Genomic DNA, 16,304 nt, shown 5'->3' with positions numbered 1-16,304 from the left:
AACTCGAAATCCAACGTACAATCACTCTTGCCAACAGGTGCTACTTCGGACTGAGTAGGCAATTGAGAAGTAAAGTCCTCTCTCGACGAACAATGTCCAAACTCTATAAGTCACTCATTATTCCCGTCCTGTTATATGATGCAGAAGCATGGACGATGACAGCATTTGATAAGTCCGAGTTACGAGTTTTCGGAGAAAGGTTCTGCGGAGGATTTATGGTCCTTTGCGCATTGCCAACGGCGAATATAATTAAAAGACAGCGGCAACGCTGTCCAACTCATGTCGTACGAATGGATGTAAATACTTCAGTTCTAAAAGTATTCGACGCAATATCCGCCGTGGGAAACAGAGGAAGAGGAGGACTTCCACTCCGTTGGAAAGACAAGGTGGAGAAGAACCTGGCTACACTTGGCATCACCAATTGGCGCCAAACAGCGAAAAGGAAGAACGACTAGCGCGCCGTTGTAAACTCGGCTATAAAGAAGAAGAAGTCTTAAAGTTTTGATGATATCGATTTGAAACTTTGCTCACATCTTTTTCTAGACAAGAAGCTACTCTTTTGTCGAAACCGTCGATATCGAACAACTATAGGACTAGTTCGTGTATATAACGACAGACGCACACACAGACAGATAGGCGAACAGACGGATATGACTAAAACGACTTCGCTTATTATGCTGATCATTTACTTATATATTCTATAAGGTCTGTGACGTTTTCTTCTATTTGTTACAAACTTCATGGCAAACTTACTACACACTGTTCAGGGTATACGTATGCAAGTAGATGAAAAAATTCTTGCGTTTCAATTACAAATTCTTACAAAAGCATACATACCAAAAAGTATCTAGAGGCATGCACTTCTTCAGATATGCGTTGTTAACACAAATAGGAGGCAGAAAATTAAAAATATTCCAAAATGTAAATAGAAAAACATGCAGAAGAAAAAGAAACAAATAATACAGGCGCTAATTATAAACATCGACTCATACGAAGAGAGAACCGATGCTCTTCAGAGATGCAAAGCTATTTGGTCGACTTGCCGTTATGCTCTCGCAGCGCTTGCCGGGCGGTGATGACATAGCTTTGCTTCCACACACGGCGGCACTTTCTTCCCGATCTATTTAGAATATGCATTTGAATTTGAAATTTTTAAAATTGAATTGGTTTTTTTGTTTTTCACTTGCGCTAGCTGATGTTATAGATATACGATAAATACATATTTATATACATATGTAGAGGTATGTAAATACATTTTGTTAAAAATAAAATTGTGTAGGTATACGAGTACACACAGTAGGCACAGCAAGTGGCGAAATGCAACAACAAGAAGTAAATAGCAACGTCAAAGTCGCCATGGAAGGAAGTGTCGGCGCCGCAGCTGCGATCAGCCGAAATAAATGCTTACACGATGGCAACTGCCGACTGGGCCATGGAGGTGGCACACGTCGTTAGCGGGTGAGCAGAAGATCGTTTTGGCCACATGCAATGCAGGCGAGTTTGAGGCGTTGCGAGCTGTGAACGAATCAGTCGGTGAGAGTGCGTCGGCCCGAACGGAACGACCAAAAATCGAAATATTTCGCAACGGGAAAACGTGTGTGAAAGTGAAAATAGACGCTATAAATACATGTATATATAGAAGGCAACGCTTAAATATATATATACACACAATTTAAATAAAACAGCAAGCTAAGGCATATGCGGAATAGAAGCGGCAACGCCTAGCAACCAACGCCCATAAAACAATATCAAGAAAACTGTGAAAATTTGTGAAGTACTCTCAAAGAAGTTAATAAATTAACGCTAAGGAAATGGCTGACGTACCGGAAGCTATTAAGAAATGCGCCGCCATGTTGAAGGGCACCAAAAGTGAGACGGAGAAATTTGCAGCGCTCTTCATGGTAACAAAATTGGTGAAGGGTAAGGACTGCACGACGGCTGCCAAAAAATTACTCTTCGAAGCAATCGGCTTCGGTTTTCTCAAGAAGTTACTAAATGGTAAAAATCTACCCGATGATTGCCCACCACTCGTCTACAAAAGTGTTGCGCTCTCGATACTCACCTGCTTCTGCCAGGAGGAGGAGCTGGCCACACACAAGGACATGATCGAAGCCATACCCACCTTGTTGGAGATCGTCGAAACCGCAGACGATGACGATTACGAGGATAATTTAATTGTCGTCAGCGAATCGTACAGTTGCTTGAAAAGCATCGCCACCTACGAGCCGGGTCAACAAGCACTGCTTAGCATTGGTGCCATACCGAAGATGTCTCAAATCTACTCGGCACAAAGTTTCCAAACCGACGAAGCTTTACATCTGATCGTTTTGTTAGTCAACAAATTCGGCACAGCGTCCTGGTCTGATGATCCGAAACCTTTCCATGCGCTTGTACAGCGTATAGCATTGGATATGGAGACGGAGAATAGCGAACGTAAATACGAGCTGTGCAACATACTCTCATCCATACTGATCACTTGTCGTCGGGATGTGATCGTAAACTCGCTGGAAGGCGAAATTTGGCCAGAGAGCATTTTCAAGGCCATTGGCGATATTTTGAAGGCGAAAATTGGTCCCAAACAACGTGAACCCGCTTTACACTTGATTGCGACCACCTTGCAGGTGCTTGGTATCCAGTGGGCGTTCATGGATGATCAAAAGACAGTGTTTCTTGCAGTACTTCAACTGGCTGCAATTGAAGTGCGCATGCAAATGGACGAGAAAAAACTGGAGACCACTTTCAAACGCGCTGATCTCATCACTTGTTGCTTCGTCATATTGGAACTCTGCATCGAGCATATGGCTAACGATCAGATCGATTTGGAACCCAAAGAAAAGCAAACCACCTACACCGCGCTGAAGGGCGCCTTCAATCAGGTATTAGCTGTGTTGACACGCGTCTCACAAGACAAAATCAAAGATAACGGCAGTCCACACGACAAAGCTTTCATCTGCGCCATTGTACGCATACTCTCCGCTTGGTTGGCACAAGAAACGACTGCCATGCGTCCGGCCGTCTACAAAATTTTACCCTTCATGTTCAAGGTAGGCAACGAGTCATTCCATGACCTTAAGGCTTGGCGCAATGGCTCACGCGAAGGTGAGCAACCGGTTGATGTGCTGCGCGTCATGCTGCCAGCGCTATGTCACTTGGCTTTGGAGGATGACGCACGCAAAATCTTATTCACCACCAAGCAAGATGAAATACTGCTCGAACAAATCGAATTCTACTTTACCATTGCGCATTACAAGCGTCCACCAATACCACGTGCCGAGCGTCTAAAGCGCATGAACGAACCCGATCCGGTGCCCACACCCAAACAGCTGGAAGAAATGAAGGATGCACGCGCTGCCATAGTCTCACTGTGCAACATCTTAATGAACTTGACTGTGTTGGAGCCAAAATTGGCCGAAGACTCACCGCTCTTCGCTAACGTACTCAAGTTTGTGGTGGAAAATCTGCCCGAACTTAAAGACACACCCGATAATCTGGTTATGCACGGACATCTGGCCGTACTCGGCTTACTGCTGCTCAAGCAACAGTCCAAACGCGTCAAGCAAAATGATTTCTCCTTCTGCCGCTACATACAGGCCACCATACGTTTCCTATGGGATGCCTACAACATCGACGAGTCCAACGATCCCACTGCTTTGGTCGTCTCCATTGCTTACAAAGAACATTGGATGGAAATTTCCGAACTATGGTTCCTTGGCATGCAAACTATAAGCGGTGTTCTGGCTTTGGTGCCTTGGCTGTCAGAGTTCGCCATCGAATCCGGTTGGGCTGAGGGCATTGTGCAGACATTGAAAAAGGTCAAAATCGGCACGTTGCCACCCAATGTCAAGTCCGCCTATGAGGACTTCCTTTCGCAATTGGTCGAGGTGAACTCATCCGTGGTGGCGGTGCTGAAGAAGGCCGACGCATTGCGTGTCTGTCGCAATCACCGCATGATGGACTTGGGCAAGAAACTTTTCGGCGATTAGATAAAGTAACAACAACAGTGACAATTGGCCGCATTCATTGCAGCTGTCAGACTAAAACTTTATTTTAACTTAATTAAAGAACAGAAAATGGAGAATATTGGAGATTTAGGGTCGCGTAGTTTGCTGCAAAGAAGGACATTTAGTTGTATAAGTAAAAGGGAGAACTTAAGATAACAAAAGTTTTTGCTTAATGCTTTTTTTTTTGCATATTTAGTCTAAGAAGTTGTGGAAAAAAGGAAAATCTCGCTTTTTGATAATGAGTTTTCGGACAACTTGAAATATTTTTGTGTATTTTTGGATTTTGCATTGCACGCACTGAATTTTCCATTCACTGGCTTTTATACATGCATAATTTAAGCAAAATTACGATTTTATATGAAGCGGAATATAATGGGAAAGCAAAGAAAACCAAATAAGATACGAATCAAAAAAAGAATAAAACATTAATAAATTAATGATCTGACAGCTGTTTTTCTTTAATTTTCTTTTATTTTTTGGTCGTTTTTTCTCATTTTCATTTAGTTAAAATGCTAGCGTGTAGTATATATAGTACATAGGTATACATGTACATATGCTTGTGTATAATGTGTTCTATTTGCATGTTCACGCTGGACCCCACGCTCAGTATTATGAGTTATGTATGTATATGTGCATATGTATCAAGTACATAAATACTATTGAACACGTCTTGTTCGCTCGACACCCACTCGCCATTTGCCGCGCTTCGCCGGATGTGACAGAAATCTACAGCTGCTTGCATTAAACTGATTACACTGTCAGCTAATACAGATATAAACACATCCAAACATACCTACATACATATATATACATATATATTTATTTGTGGAATATTTGTTCACATATTTAACGGGAATATTTCTGTTATGCGACACATTTTTTTAGTTCATTTGTTAATGTTTTGTTTTTAGTTTAGCCTGCAAAGAAAATAAGACGTCTCTAGTAAATGATTTTAATAGATTGTATAGATTTACATGGATATTCATGAAGGGTGAAGATTTAATATTTTGTATGAAAGCAACAACATTCTATGATAATTTTAAAAACCGTTTCAAATATGAAATTTTGACAGTTGAAAAAAAGATTATCGAGTAAAAAAAGTTAAAACTTTTGCTAGGAGCAGCCTAAACAGGATTAAAAAAAAGAATAAATGGTTTTTTCGGCAAAATAATTTATTTTATTCAAAATAGTTTCCTTCTGCTTCAATACAGCTTTTTGGACGGTCTAAAAGCATGTCGATCGAGTGTTTTAGCTCGTTGGCCGGTATGGCCGTCAGCATGCCGGTGCAAGCCTTTTGAATGGCCTCTACGTCCGTATAACGCTTTCTTTTCATGGGCAAATGCATTTTTCCGAAAAGGAAGAAGTCGCACGGTGCCATATCAGGTGAATACGGGGAGTGGTTAATGGTTAAAATGTGATTTTTGGTGAAATAATCGTCGTTCGAATGTTGGATTCTGAGCAATTTTTGATCGCCAGTCAATTTGTGCGGAACAAACCGTGCCCACACCTTTCGTAAGCCCAAATGTTCGGTCAAAATGCGATAAATCGATGTTTTGGAGATGTTCAATTCCATTTCCATGAATTTCAATGATGATTTCGGGTGAGTTTTGATGAATTCACGCACAGTTTCGATGGAATTTCCGGTGATCACGGATTTTGATTGGCTCACATGTTGATCGTCATTTATCTCCTCACGACCACTTTGAAAACGTTGAAACCACTCGTGCACTCTGCTACGGGATAGGTAATCATCGCCATAAACTTGTTTCATCAATTGAAACGTTTTGGTAAAAACTACTAATTTTAAAACAAAATCGCACCGATAACACAAACATACTGACACTTAAAACGCCATAACTTCACTTCCAATCTATGAAATGTAATGAAATTCTCAATGGACAATTGATAAAGATAGCAGATTCTAACGCACCAGTTGACATATAGATGGCGCCACCAGGGGGCGCTGGATTCAAAAAGTCCTGTTTACTTTGGAAAACATTTTGTATATAGTTTATTATAAAACCGAAATTGATAAACCCATTAACAATAAGTAAGTAAGGGCTAAGTTCGGATGTAACCGAAGATTTTATACTGGTAGTAAGATTGGAGGTAGTATTGACCCGATTTCTCTATTTTTGTCAGTAACACATGCCACATACTAAAAAAATGTTCTCTAGGGTTCCATTAAGGTACCTCATATACAATCACCAATCATATTATGTAAAGTCCGGCAAATGTTCGAAAATTTTAATATTATTTATATAGGGGAAGGCGGGGGTCTAGTTTTCGCCTAATTTTATCGATTTTAGGTACAAAGATACACTGTTATTAATAAAACACGCTCTATCATTTTCATTAAGTTAACTCACATATTGAGCGATATAAGCGATATAAACTCAACCGGAACTTCGAAAATATATGGATGCTCGGGAAGTATTTACCCGATTCAACCCCTTTTTGATGCACAGACATATTATCATGAGAGGATTTTGTCTGAATTTTAATTGTATATCCCCTACAATGACTGATATTTTCGCTTTAAAGTCAACTATAGGTACTGAAGGCCTCCCTTCCCTGATTTGAGGCTTTCGGTCATAAGATGGAAGTTGGCGGTGTCAAGTCCATTGTCAAATTTTTACCCCGACTTCCATAAAGTCCTCTCATACTATCTCGAATGTAGAATTCTATACATACATCTGTCTGGGCCACACCCATTATATCAAAAATTTTGCTCATAGGTGCCCCTTGCTACTGCGACTTCCTGCACAAAATCACAGCTCCATATCTTATTTAAGTGCTTAGTTATGGCAATTTATACGCTTTCGTTGATGGCGTTTTGTGGATGTGGCGTTGGTCCGACTACGCCCATCTACGAACTTCGCCTTACTTTTTTGCCAAGAGAAATGTGCACCAAGTTTCATACAGATATCTTCATTTTTACTAAAGGTGCAACTTCCACGAACGGACAGACAGGCAGTCACCCGGATTTTAACTCATCTCGTCAGCCTGATCATTTCTGATATAAAAATTTCATCCGCAACCACGAAACGCAAAGAGATTTGTGGGGATTATTGTAAGAAATGGTCAAGTAATATTTTGAAAAGATCTCATCATTTACACAGATTAAGATTCCTTTTGATGATTTTGAAATTATTTGAATTTAATACACAGATGAATTTTCTCTCTTGTGTATTCAAAATTCTTATTGGAAGAAGATTTTATACGTATTTTAAAGATATTGATGTTGGAAGCGGCTATTGGTTCTACCCAAAACAGCATTGACAAGGGCTTAGCTTGCTGGAAAATGTTTTCCAAATTTAATGTTCTTAATGAGGGAACATGCCAGTCAATAATCAGTGACCTTTGATATTTTTGCTTCAGCATAAATTATCTTCTGATCCCATCTAGAACAGATTGATATTCTTTTGGCTTGCTAAAATACTTGAAATTATCAAATTTGGAAAGAACACAATAAATTTTGTAAATTATTTTTTAATGCATTATATTTATAATAATTTAATTATGAGAAATTAACAAAACCCATTCATTCCATTAGTTGCCAACAGTCAAAACAAACTTTGAAAAATATATTATATATTTTTTTAATAATGTTTAATAATGTCAAAAACACATTCATTCCATGACAATTTTATGAATATACATATGCACTCAAAAACAATGCCATTATTATTGTTATTTTTTTTACATATTTACTTTTCAAGGATGTGTAGCAAAATCGCAGAGCAGCGACAATGAACTTGAATGGGAGGCAAAACAGAATATAATATATAATTATATACCTAAATATTATATAGCCTTCTTTGCATGGTCAGGCGTCAATTTTCATTATAAAATAAATATATTTGCATACAAAAATATGCAAAATAAATTCTTGATATTATATATTTTAATTAAAATGTATTAAACTGGTTTCCTTTCATTGGGATTGCAATAATTGCTAGAATAATATTAGGCTTGCGCCAGGTGTACATGGCGTTTTCGCACGAAAGTATACATACATACATACATACATACATACATACATACATAGATACATACATAGATATGTTTATAAAATTAGTTGAAAATTAAATTTTACCAACTTTACTATTTCGAAAAGTTGGTACCAAACTTTCCTTTGGCAAATAATAGTAATTTCCTTTTAATAACAAATAGCACGGCGTGCTCATCCCCACATACGAATACAATGGAAAGTTTTTAGAACTAGTAAAACCACTGCACTAATCAGGTTTTCACTTTTCCATCATATGCTTTGTATTTTTCCATTTTAAAATTTACAGTACGTGGAACTACATGCTCGTATATATACATATGTATATGTGTAATACACCGACATACCATTTACATGCAAATATTATTATTTAGCGAAAATTTGTGAGTATGGTAGTCAAGCTGAGTTGCCGCCTGGAATGAAAAATTTGCATTGATTCGTACTTTATGCTTGGTTCAACTAAGCGTTTTCATTACGTTTATTAGAGTTATGCGAAATTTAAATAAAGTATATATAAAATTTTGAAATTATTTATAAATTTTTCACCTAATGGTAACTCAGTTAAATTAAACCGTAAAGTACGAAACCGAAACTATCCAAGCGGTTATTGTGGTTTTCAAGGCAACTATACTATTTTTTAGTTTGTAATCCGTTCGACTTAATGAAGGCTTTGGTTTTTATTCACTGAATAGAGTTTCGGGATTAAAGAACAAATACAAAATATTAATCATCGAAAATTGCTTTATTGTTTTTCAAAATATTGGTTGTCAAAAAAGTCTTGCGGTATTTTCGCTAGTTGGCGCTGAAAGCGCGTAGTTCTATTTTTGTTCGTCGCATCGGGTCATGCTATACCTTTTTGGAAAGCTCATTTCACGCGCTAACACGTGTTTGATTGATTGTCGTTTCTTTTAAGTCGTTCGTGAGTTATAGCGTCGCAAACATGGAGCAAAATAAAGGGAAAATACGGCATATTTTACAGTACTACTACGATAAAGACAAAAGTGCATCTCAAGCCGCCAATAAAATTTGTGCAGTTTATGGACCCGATTCAGTTTCCATTTCCACCGCACAACGATAATTTCAACGTATTCGTTCTGGTGTAGAGGTGGTCGAAGATGCGCCACGCTCCGGTAGGCCTGTCGTCGAAAATTGCGATAAAATCGCTGAATTGGTCGAAAGAGACTGGCATAGTAGCAGACGTAGCATCGGTCAACAGCTGGGCATGAGTCATCAAAAATTTTATTTTAATTTCAATAAAAAAATAAAAAAAATTCAATAAAAATACCGCAAAACTTTTTTGACAACCCATTGTTTCGAATTAATATCTATAGACTTTTTCATCCATTTGAATCAATTCCGCAAGCAGTTTTGCCACTCTGATTGAAATATCACCAAAACATGCATTCTGACCGCTTCAACCGGCAGGCTTTCAATAAGAACCCTTAGGCTATTAGCTGACCCTTTTATCCAGTTTTGGAATGTCAAAATTTTCTTCCGCGGTCTTTATAGGGATAACTGTCTTACCCAGCAAGTAAAAGGTTTCTTAAAGAATTTCTTCTTTACACATGTCATTTAGGGAAGACAGAATTACACGTAATACGTTCTGTTCTGCCTATGCGGTTGGCAACCCTGAACACTTACATATGTTGATCTTGCAAAAAAGACTTACATACTATATATGTATTTAACTAATATATATAAGCGCATGCATATGTAAATGCGGCGTCACCAGAAGAGTTTGCTACTATTTCATGGCCTAAATTTTGTGCTGCGGATGCAACAAACGGATGTCCTGTAGCTATGCGACTCGCCGCATTTTATGTTACACCACCACCTGATTGGAGCATTTCTACGAAAAAATCGTTAAAAATTGGAAATTAACAAAAAATGTATGCCTACACACACACACACGCAAACACTGTGGTGTCAACGCCATTCGAATTTTCGACCCTTTTAATTGTTTTAGCGATTTTTCTACTCTTCTGTGAAATGTTTTAACGAATTTGCGACGTCAAATATTTGTTTTTGCAACGCTTTGTGTTTGCATTCGTTTTTGTCCCTTACTTACATATACATACATATATATTGGCAATATTTACGAAGCGTATCTGGGTAGTGAAATTACACTGATACTCGATATTTATTGGCATTTCCATGTAAATGTACACAAAGCGTTGCCAAAACCAAAAATTCGACACTGTGCTACTGTTGTTGTTGTATGCAACTTTAGTAGTAACACAAGTTGCTCATGGCTATGCGGTTAGCAATAAACTAAACGACTAACGGGTCAACCAGCTAATTGCAGCGCATCATCTCTTGTTGGCAAATACAGTGGCATACACGTGTGTATGTGTGCGTATGTTGGTGCAATTACAGCAGCGCTGCTGCCAATATTGTGTTTGCCTTTAACATTAATAGCAACTAATCTAATTAATAATACAAATTACCACTACATGCAAGCAACAAAAATGTATACAGCGCAAATAGTGGCACTTGAATGCACAAATTTGTTATTGTCTTTGTGCAACTCCATTATTAGAGCAGCATTTTCCTGCGAAAATCCTTTCGCTTCTGAAATATTTTTTATTTTTGTTTTTGTTTTTGTTTTCAAATTCGATTTCGTTATAAATATGCAAATTAACATCCAGCAGCTCAGCATTATGCGTTCATATTATTTGCATTGCGCAATAAATATCCTAAATATGCAAAATACCTATGTTATTAGCCTGCTCTCCATTATTGTTGGCATTAATACCAGAAATTTCAAGATTTTTTTTTCGAATGTGATTATTTAGACAATGCTCTAATTTGCCATTGACCGTGTTTACTCATTTTGTTCTCGAATTTCGAAGTATTCTTTATAAATTAAATTCAAATAATTATTTTTTAGAAATATGAAATTGACAGCTGTTGCTTGTCAAATTAAAATGCAATTTATAATGAGCTTAGATTTTTGAAAAAATGTGACAGGTGTGGGTTTAAATATTTAGTCAAAGCTATGGGTTCACTTTGCTACTGATTGGCAAATCACGATATTTGGGAGCAGCCTTGTGAATTAAAAAAAAAGTAAGAAGTTCGGGTATAACAGAACATTTCATAATCTTGCCACTTGTAAAGATTAAATCCAGGGAAGTACTTACAGGTATAAAGCCTGCTAGTTATTTGGGGTCTTGCGCGATTTTTTTTTATTCTCAAATATTCACCGTTATAAGAAAACCACACTCTTTAAATTTTATTAAGATAACTCACATATATTTTTATTAGGTATATCGGAGCTAGGCTAAGGGAAGTATTGACCCGATTCAATCCAATTGTAGCACACAGACACACTACTACCAGGAAAGTATTATCTCTTAATTTCAATCATATGTATATCTGACATACTGGCCAATATTTTCGGTCAGAAGTCAACTAAAGGTACTGGGGTCCAAATATTCGGTACCTAGAACAGTTTTTGTTGGATTTGGACAAGTTTTGGCCATACGGTGGTATAAAGGTATTATTCGTACAAAGTTTTATCCCGTTATAATAATTGCTTTATGATTTCTATACTGGAATGGAAAGAATCAGTTGGAATTTAAAATTGCATTATATGGCAAGTAGGCGTGGCTGCAGTTCGATTTCGCCCATTTTAACGCTGTAATATAAGAATGTCAGAGGATTCCCATATACCAAATTTGGTCCCATATACCATAAACGGTCGAGCGGGTCCTGAGATATATGATTTTACCTAAAAGTGGGCGGTGCCACCCCCATTATCCGATTTTGACACCGGCTCGTAGAAAGTCCTTTTATACCAACTTGGCGTATTTAGTTATTGATTTACAATGCTTTTAGTAGTCTTTAACAGTACCGTTATATGGGGAGTGGGAGTAATATTTTTCTGGGAATTCGATGCATGCACTGTACTTTTCAAATAGCCCTACAAAGTGGCCAGTTAATATGAAATGAACTAAGAGAGACACCGTTAGAAAGGTAGGCATTTAAAGAATAGAGTCGTTGTAGGTTGTAAGAGGCTACTGTGATATCTGCTAGCAAAGATAGCATGTTTTGTAACTTGACTATCTTTGGTATACTCTTTATGCCCGAAAAGCAAAATAAGTATTCATTCGTTCTTTTTTTCTTCTTCTTCATCTTCTCATAACCAATAAATTTCAAGCTTCTAAACGATGTTAAATCTAATACTTTATAACGATGATGTTGAGGGTTCAGACCCTACCTAATTGAAAGTATATTCTTCAGACTGTTAGTTAGTTAGTTTTTTCATACTACAGGAGAAGGCACTTAACGGTTATTCGAAGCTAACCTAACCTATAAGTTGAGAGCCAGTCATATACTCCAACTGCCAGCGTAGCCGCTGAACTATGTCAGTGTCTTTGTATATCTTATATGACTCATCGTTCCATCGAATGCGGTATTTGCGGTGGCCAATGCGCAAAGGACTTTAAATCTTCCACAGAACATTTCTCTCGAAACTCGTAACGTCGACTCATCAGATTTTGTCACCGTCCATGCCTCTGCACCATATAACAGAACGGGAATAATAAGTGACTTATAAGGCTTGGTTTTTGTTCGTCGTGAGAGGACTTTACTTCTCGACTACAGTTTGAAAAGCAGTATAAGCGAACCACCCTGTATTCGATAGCGCTTATCACGTTATTTCGATTTCATTGCAGTTTGACTCTGTGCTCTCTGCAACCATAAATTTTAAACCCATAATGCAAGTTTGCGAGTACTTAGCTACTGTAATTCCAATGATGTGTTGGCAGTTGTCCGCTGTGTGTTGTTGTTAAGCTTGGCAAGAGTTGAAATTTTAACGCAGTAAAAGTACTTTAGAAGTTGAAGTAAATAAATAAGGTAACTGGACAGACCTCGGGGCGCGCGATTGTAATGCAGCAGCTTGGCTGGGCGCAAACTCACAAATCAGCACAAATTAAAATGCGAAAAGAAATAAAAGAACGCAAAACAGAAGCTAGCGAAAGTCTGTGAAAATGAATGAGCTTCAGGAGGCAAACAAACAAATGAACGATTGGAGGAAGCAAAGCGACGGGATGGGCATACTAAAGAGGTGCACAGCAGATAAGTGCAAGTGCCGGCGTACTAAGTAGCGAAAGTGTAACGAAAGTAAATACATAACACACATGGAAGAGAAAAGGAAGCAAAAAAAAAAAAACGAAAAGGAAAAAAACGAAAAAGTAAAAGTAAATCCCAAATGAAATTCAATAAATCTCCTTAACGCCACGCCGCTAAACGCTCGGCCAAAGCGCACAGAACGAGCGGCATTTGAGCTATTGCTTGGGCTACGCGCCGCCATGTCGGCCAAAGCAGCTGGAACTGGCCGCGCTGCACGCCAAGGAAACGTGGCCTGGCGGAAACGTTTGCTTCACTGCTGACCTCCGGGTCGTGGTATAAATATTTAAAGATTATTTGTTCACAAGTGCTTACGTACAACTTTTTGCGCTCATATTTGTTTTTAGTGTGCGCTGTACGAAGCTTGCTTTTATTTGTTTTGCGTTATTTATTTTTCCCGCTTCAAATCGTGTAGCTAGGACTTTGACTTCGACCGACGAGCCGTTGAGCCGCTGTGCCGCCGAGCAATCTGCGTCTGTTGCTTTGGCTTTGGTTATCGGCAAATCTCCGCTGCAGCTCGCAACTGCAAAGCACTTGTTGTTGGTGCAAAAAAATATTCAGACGCGACTGCTGTACATTACCATTTTGTGCCATGTTCTTTAAGCTTGATTTATGCGCACGGAGCTTAGCGTCTTATTTTGCTATTGCTTACATTCTCGGTGCTTTTTTCTTACTTTTCTTTAACGCTAAGGCATAGCTGCTTAGCAAAGGTTTTAAGAATCTTGTGGCACATCTTGAAATCGATTTCATGTAGGTAGCGGCAAAGTGGAAAGTAATATTTGTCTGATATGCAGCACCGATAATCAGCTGCTGAGTAGGGTCCAATCCATTTCACACCAACGGCCATATATCGCCATAATCAGAAGATTCAACATGCTGTTGGCATTTGTGTGAGTGACAAAATATCCAATAGTGAAATAAAAATTCTTGAAATTAAAAAAAAATACCCCACATGCGTAGCTTGATGAGGGTCTGGCGCATTTTGTACGCAAGTGTGCTGGCACTTGACCGCTCTTTGTAAGCAATGCGTGTTGAAAACTGTCTAAATGCCCGGTTTCGGTTACCATCCACTGCACAATAATCATTTCTGTTGAATTCTCGGTCAGTTGCTATCACATCGTTAAACCTAATTTTCGTCTCTTTCCTTTTTATTTCTTTATTTATTATTATTTTTCTTTTTTTGTCTACCTCTGCGCACATAACCGACCTATTTTTGTTTGATTTACCAGTAACTAAAAGCCGTATTGAGCCCTATTTATTGCTCAACAACTAAATAAATAAAAGTTTAGTTGTATTTACCTACTCAGTATCCTCCTTTACGTTGAGCCAGTTTGTTCACCACAGGTGTGTACTTTCTCATTAATGCTTTCTTACAGCTTTTTGACAGGAACCATCTCCCAGCAGTCTTCTGGCAGCTGGCATCAAAAAAATCTATCAGAGAGAGAGCTGGCGAGTTGGATATCAACACTTAGCTGATATAAGTCATTCCACATCCACTGGACGGTTCTCTCGAGAGTTGCTATCTAACTAGCTGACATTTACCTGACAGCTCCCACCTGAAGTCTGAAAGTTATTATCTGTCAAATTGATATCAACAGATGATGTCAACCGGCTCAATTGATAGCTATCAATTTGACAGAACTCTCTGATATCCATTGTACAAATTCCATTTATATTCGACTGGCAAGCACTTGTTAGTTACTACAAGTATTTGACAAGTATCTGACGACTTTCAATTTAAATCCTTTTGAAAGTTACCATCTGACATTCACTTAAAGACCTCTCTCAGACATCCAGCTAACAGCTTCGATCTGAAATCTGTATGTTTTGACATATGTTGGAAAGGAATCTTCTGACAACGTCTAGTTGTCATCAATAATGACAACACACTCTGATATCTATTTTCCAGATTTTAATTGATATTTTACTGGCATACGCTGCCATTTCACATCCATTTAACAGCTTCAACTTACATTCATTTGACAACTGCCAGCTGACAGTAGAAAAATCAAACTAGGAAAACACTTATTGGTATTAAATTGTAAAATGTTTACAAAAAAATATATACTTAGCTTAAGTTTGTATCAGATAACCGATTATTCAACATTCCTGTTTGAGAATTATTCCAATTCTTTGCTCAAACTTTTTCGCTTTTCATATACATACGAGTATAAATGTGTATATAAACATATACGCAAATCAATAGCATCTGAATATGGCACATCAATAACAATTCAAGGATTTCAAAACTTTTGAATATTCTCCTAAACCCACAACGAAAAGAAGTCGCGTCTATATACTCGTGACCTCAAAATCACCCGGAAGTGACAGTTCATGCTGCGTTGCTTGGCCTTTCGAACAGTAAAACTTCACACATTACTTTTGTGCATTAAATTTTAGTATTTTCCGCAGACCATCAGCAAACGTTAGCTAAGATATTGCCATTGCATTAAATTACGTACGAATAAGTTGCTCACGCAAAAAATCATCGCTGTCTACCCGAATGAAAGACGCAATCATTTACACTTTGAAACAAAAAACTTCTCCCATTCGCACATTAAGCTTAAATATATAGTAGTATACAAGTATACTTGTGGTAAGCATTTTTCTAGTAGCGGGGAGTATTGTGTTGCCTCCGCCGCGTGCGCTCGTTTTTCTAACACTAATGTGTCGCCAAACGAAACGATATGTTGCTTTATCTCAAATTTTGCTGATAACCAAGGTCCTGCGCTCCTGCCAGTTGTATGTTTGTAATGTTTCGTTGATGGGAAAAGTCAACAACATCCCTAGAATCTAATGACCGACATTTATATCACATGACAAAAATTCTGTGCAAAAAACCGCAAGAACAACACATTGACCGTGCCTGGAAACACAATGGTGCTCATCAACGCTGTAAGAAAACAAATGACCAACACTCGCTTTCCACTCGAACACACACACACACACACAAACCCAGCCGCCGTGCGAAGACTTTGAAGTGTAAATATTGAAAGCGGAAATCAATTTTGATTATCCGTTGCTGACCGAAATTTCAAGTGCTAAAAAGCGTCAATGGAAATACTAAAGTAGCAACGATAACAACAAAACCATTACATACTTAAGTGCATAAAAACAAAACATTTTTCGTAAAAAAAAACTTTGTCAAACAAAACAAAGTT

The 16,304-nt window shown here is 38.1% G+C and overlaps 1 protein-coding gene across 1 annotated transcript; it reads left to right on the top strand.

The window, feature by feature from the left end:
* The first annotated feature begins 1,540 nt into the window (after positions 1–1,540).
* LOC120766336 (neurochondrin homolog) lies at positions 1,541–4,446 on the top strand. The gene has a single exon (XM_040091761.1). It carries the CDS (start codon positions 1,812–1,814, stop codon positions 3,981–3,983), a length of 2,172 nt encoding a protein of 723 aa, XP_039947695.1. The 5' UTR covers positions 1,541–1,811; the 3' UTR covers positions 3,984–4,446.
* Positions 4,447–16,304: the final 11,858 nt, after the last annotated feature.

Source organism: Bactrocera tryoni, chromosome 1 (genome assembly GCF_016617805.1).
Source record: "Bactrocera tryoni isolate S06 chromosome 1, CSIRO_BtryS06_freeze2, whole genome shotgun sequence".
In the NCBI taxonomy this organism is placed as follows: Eukaryota; Metazoa; Arthropoda; class Insecta; order Diptera; family Tephritidae; genus Bactrocera; species Bactrocera tryoni.
Note: the sequence above shows the minus strand (reverse complement) of the source record. Positions and strands in the feature narration are given on the sequence as shown.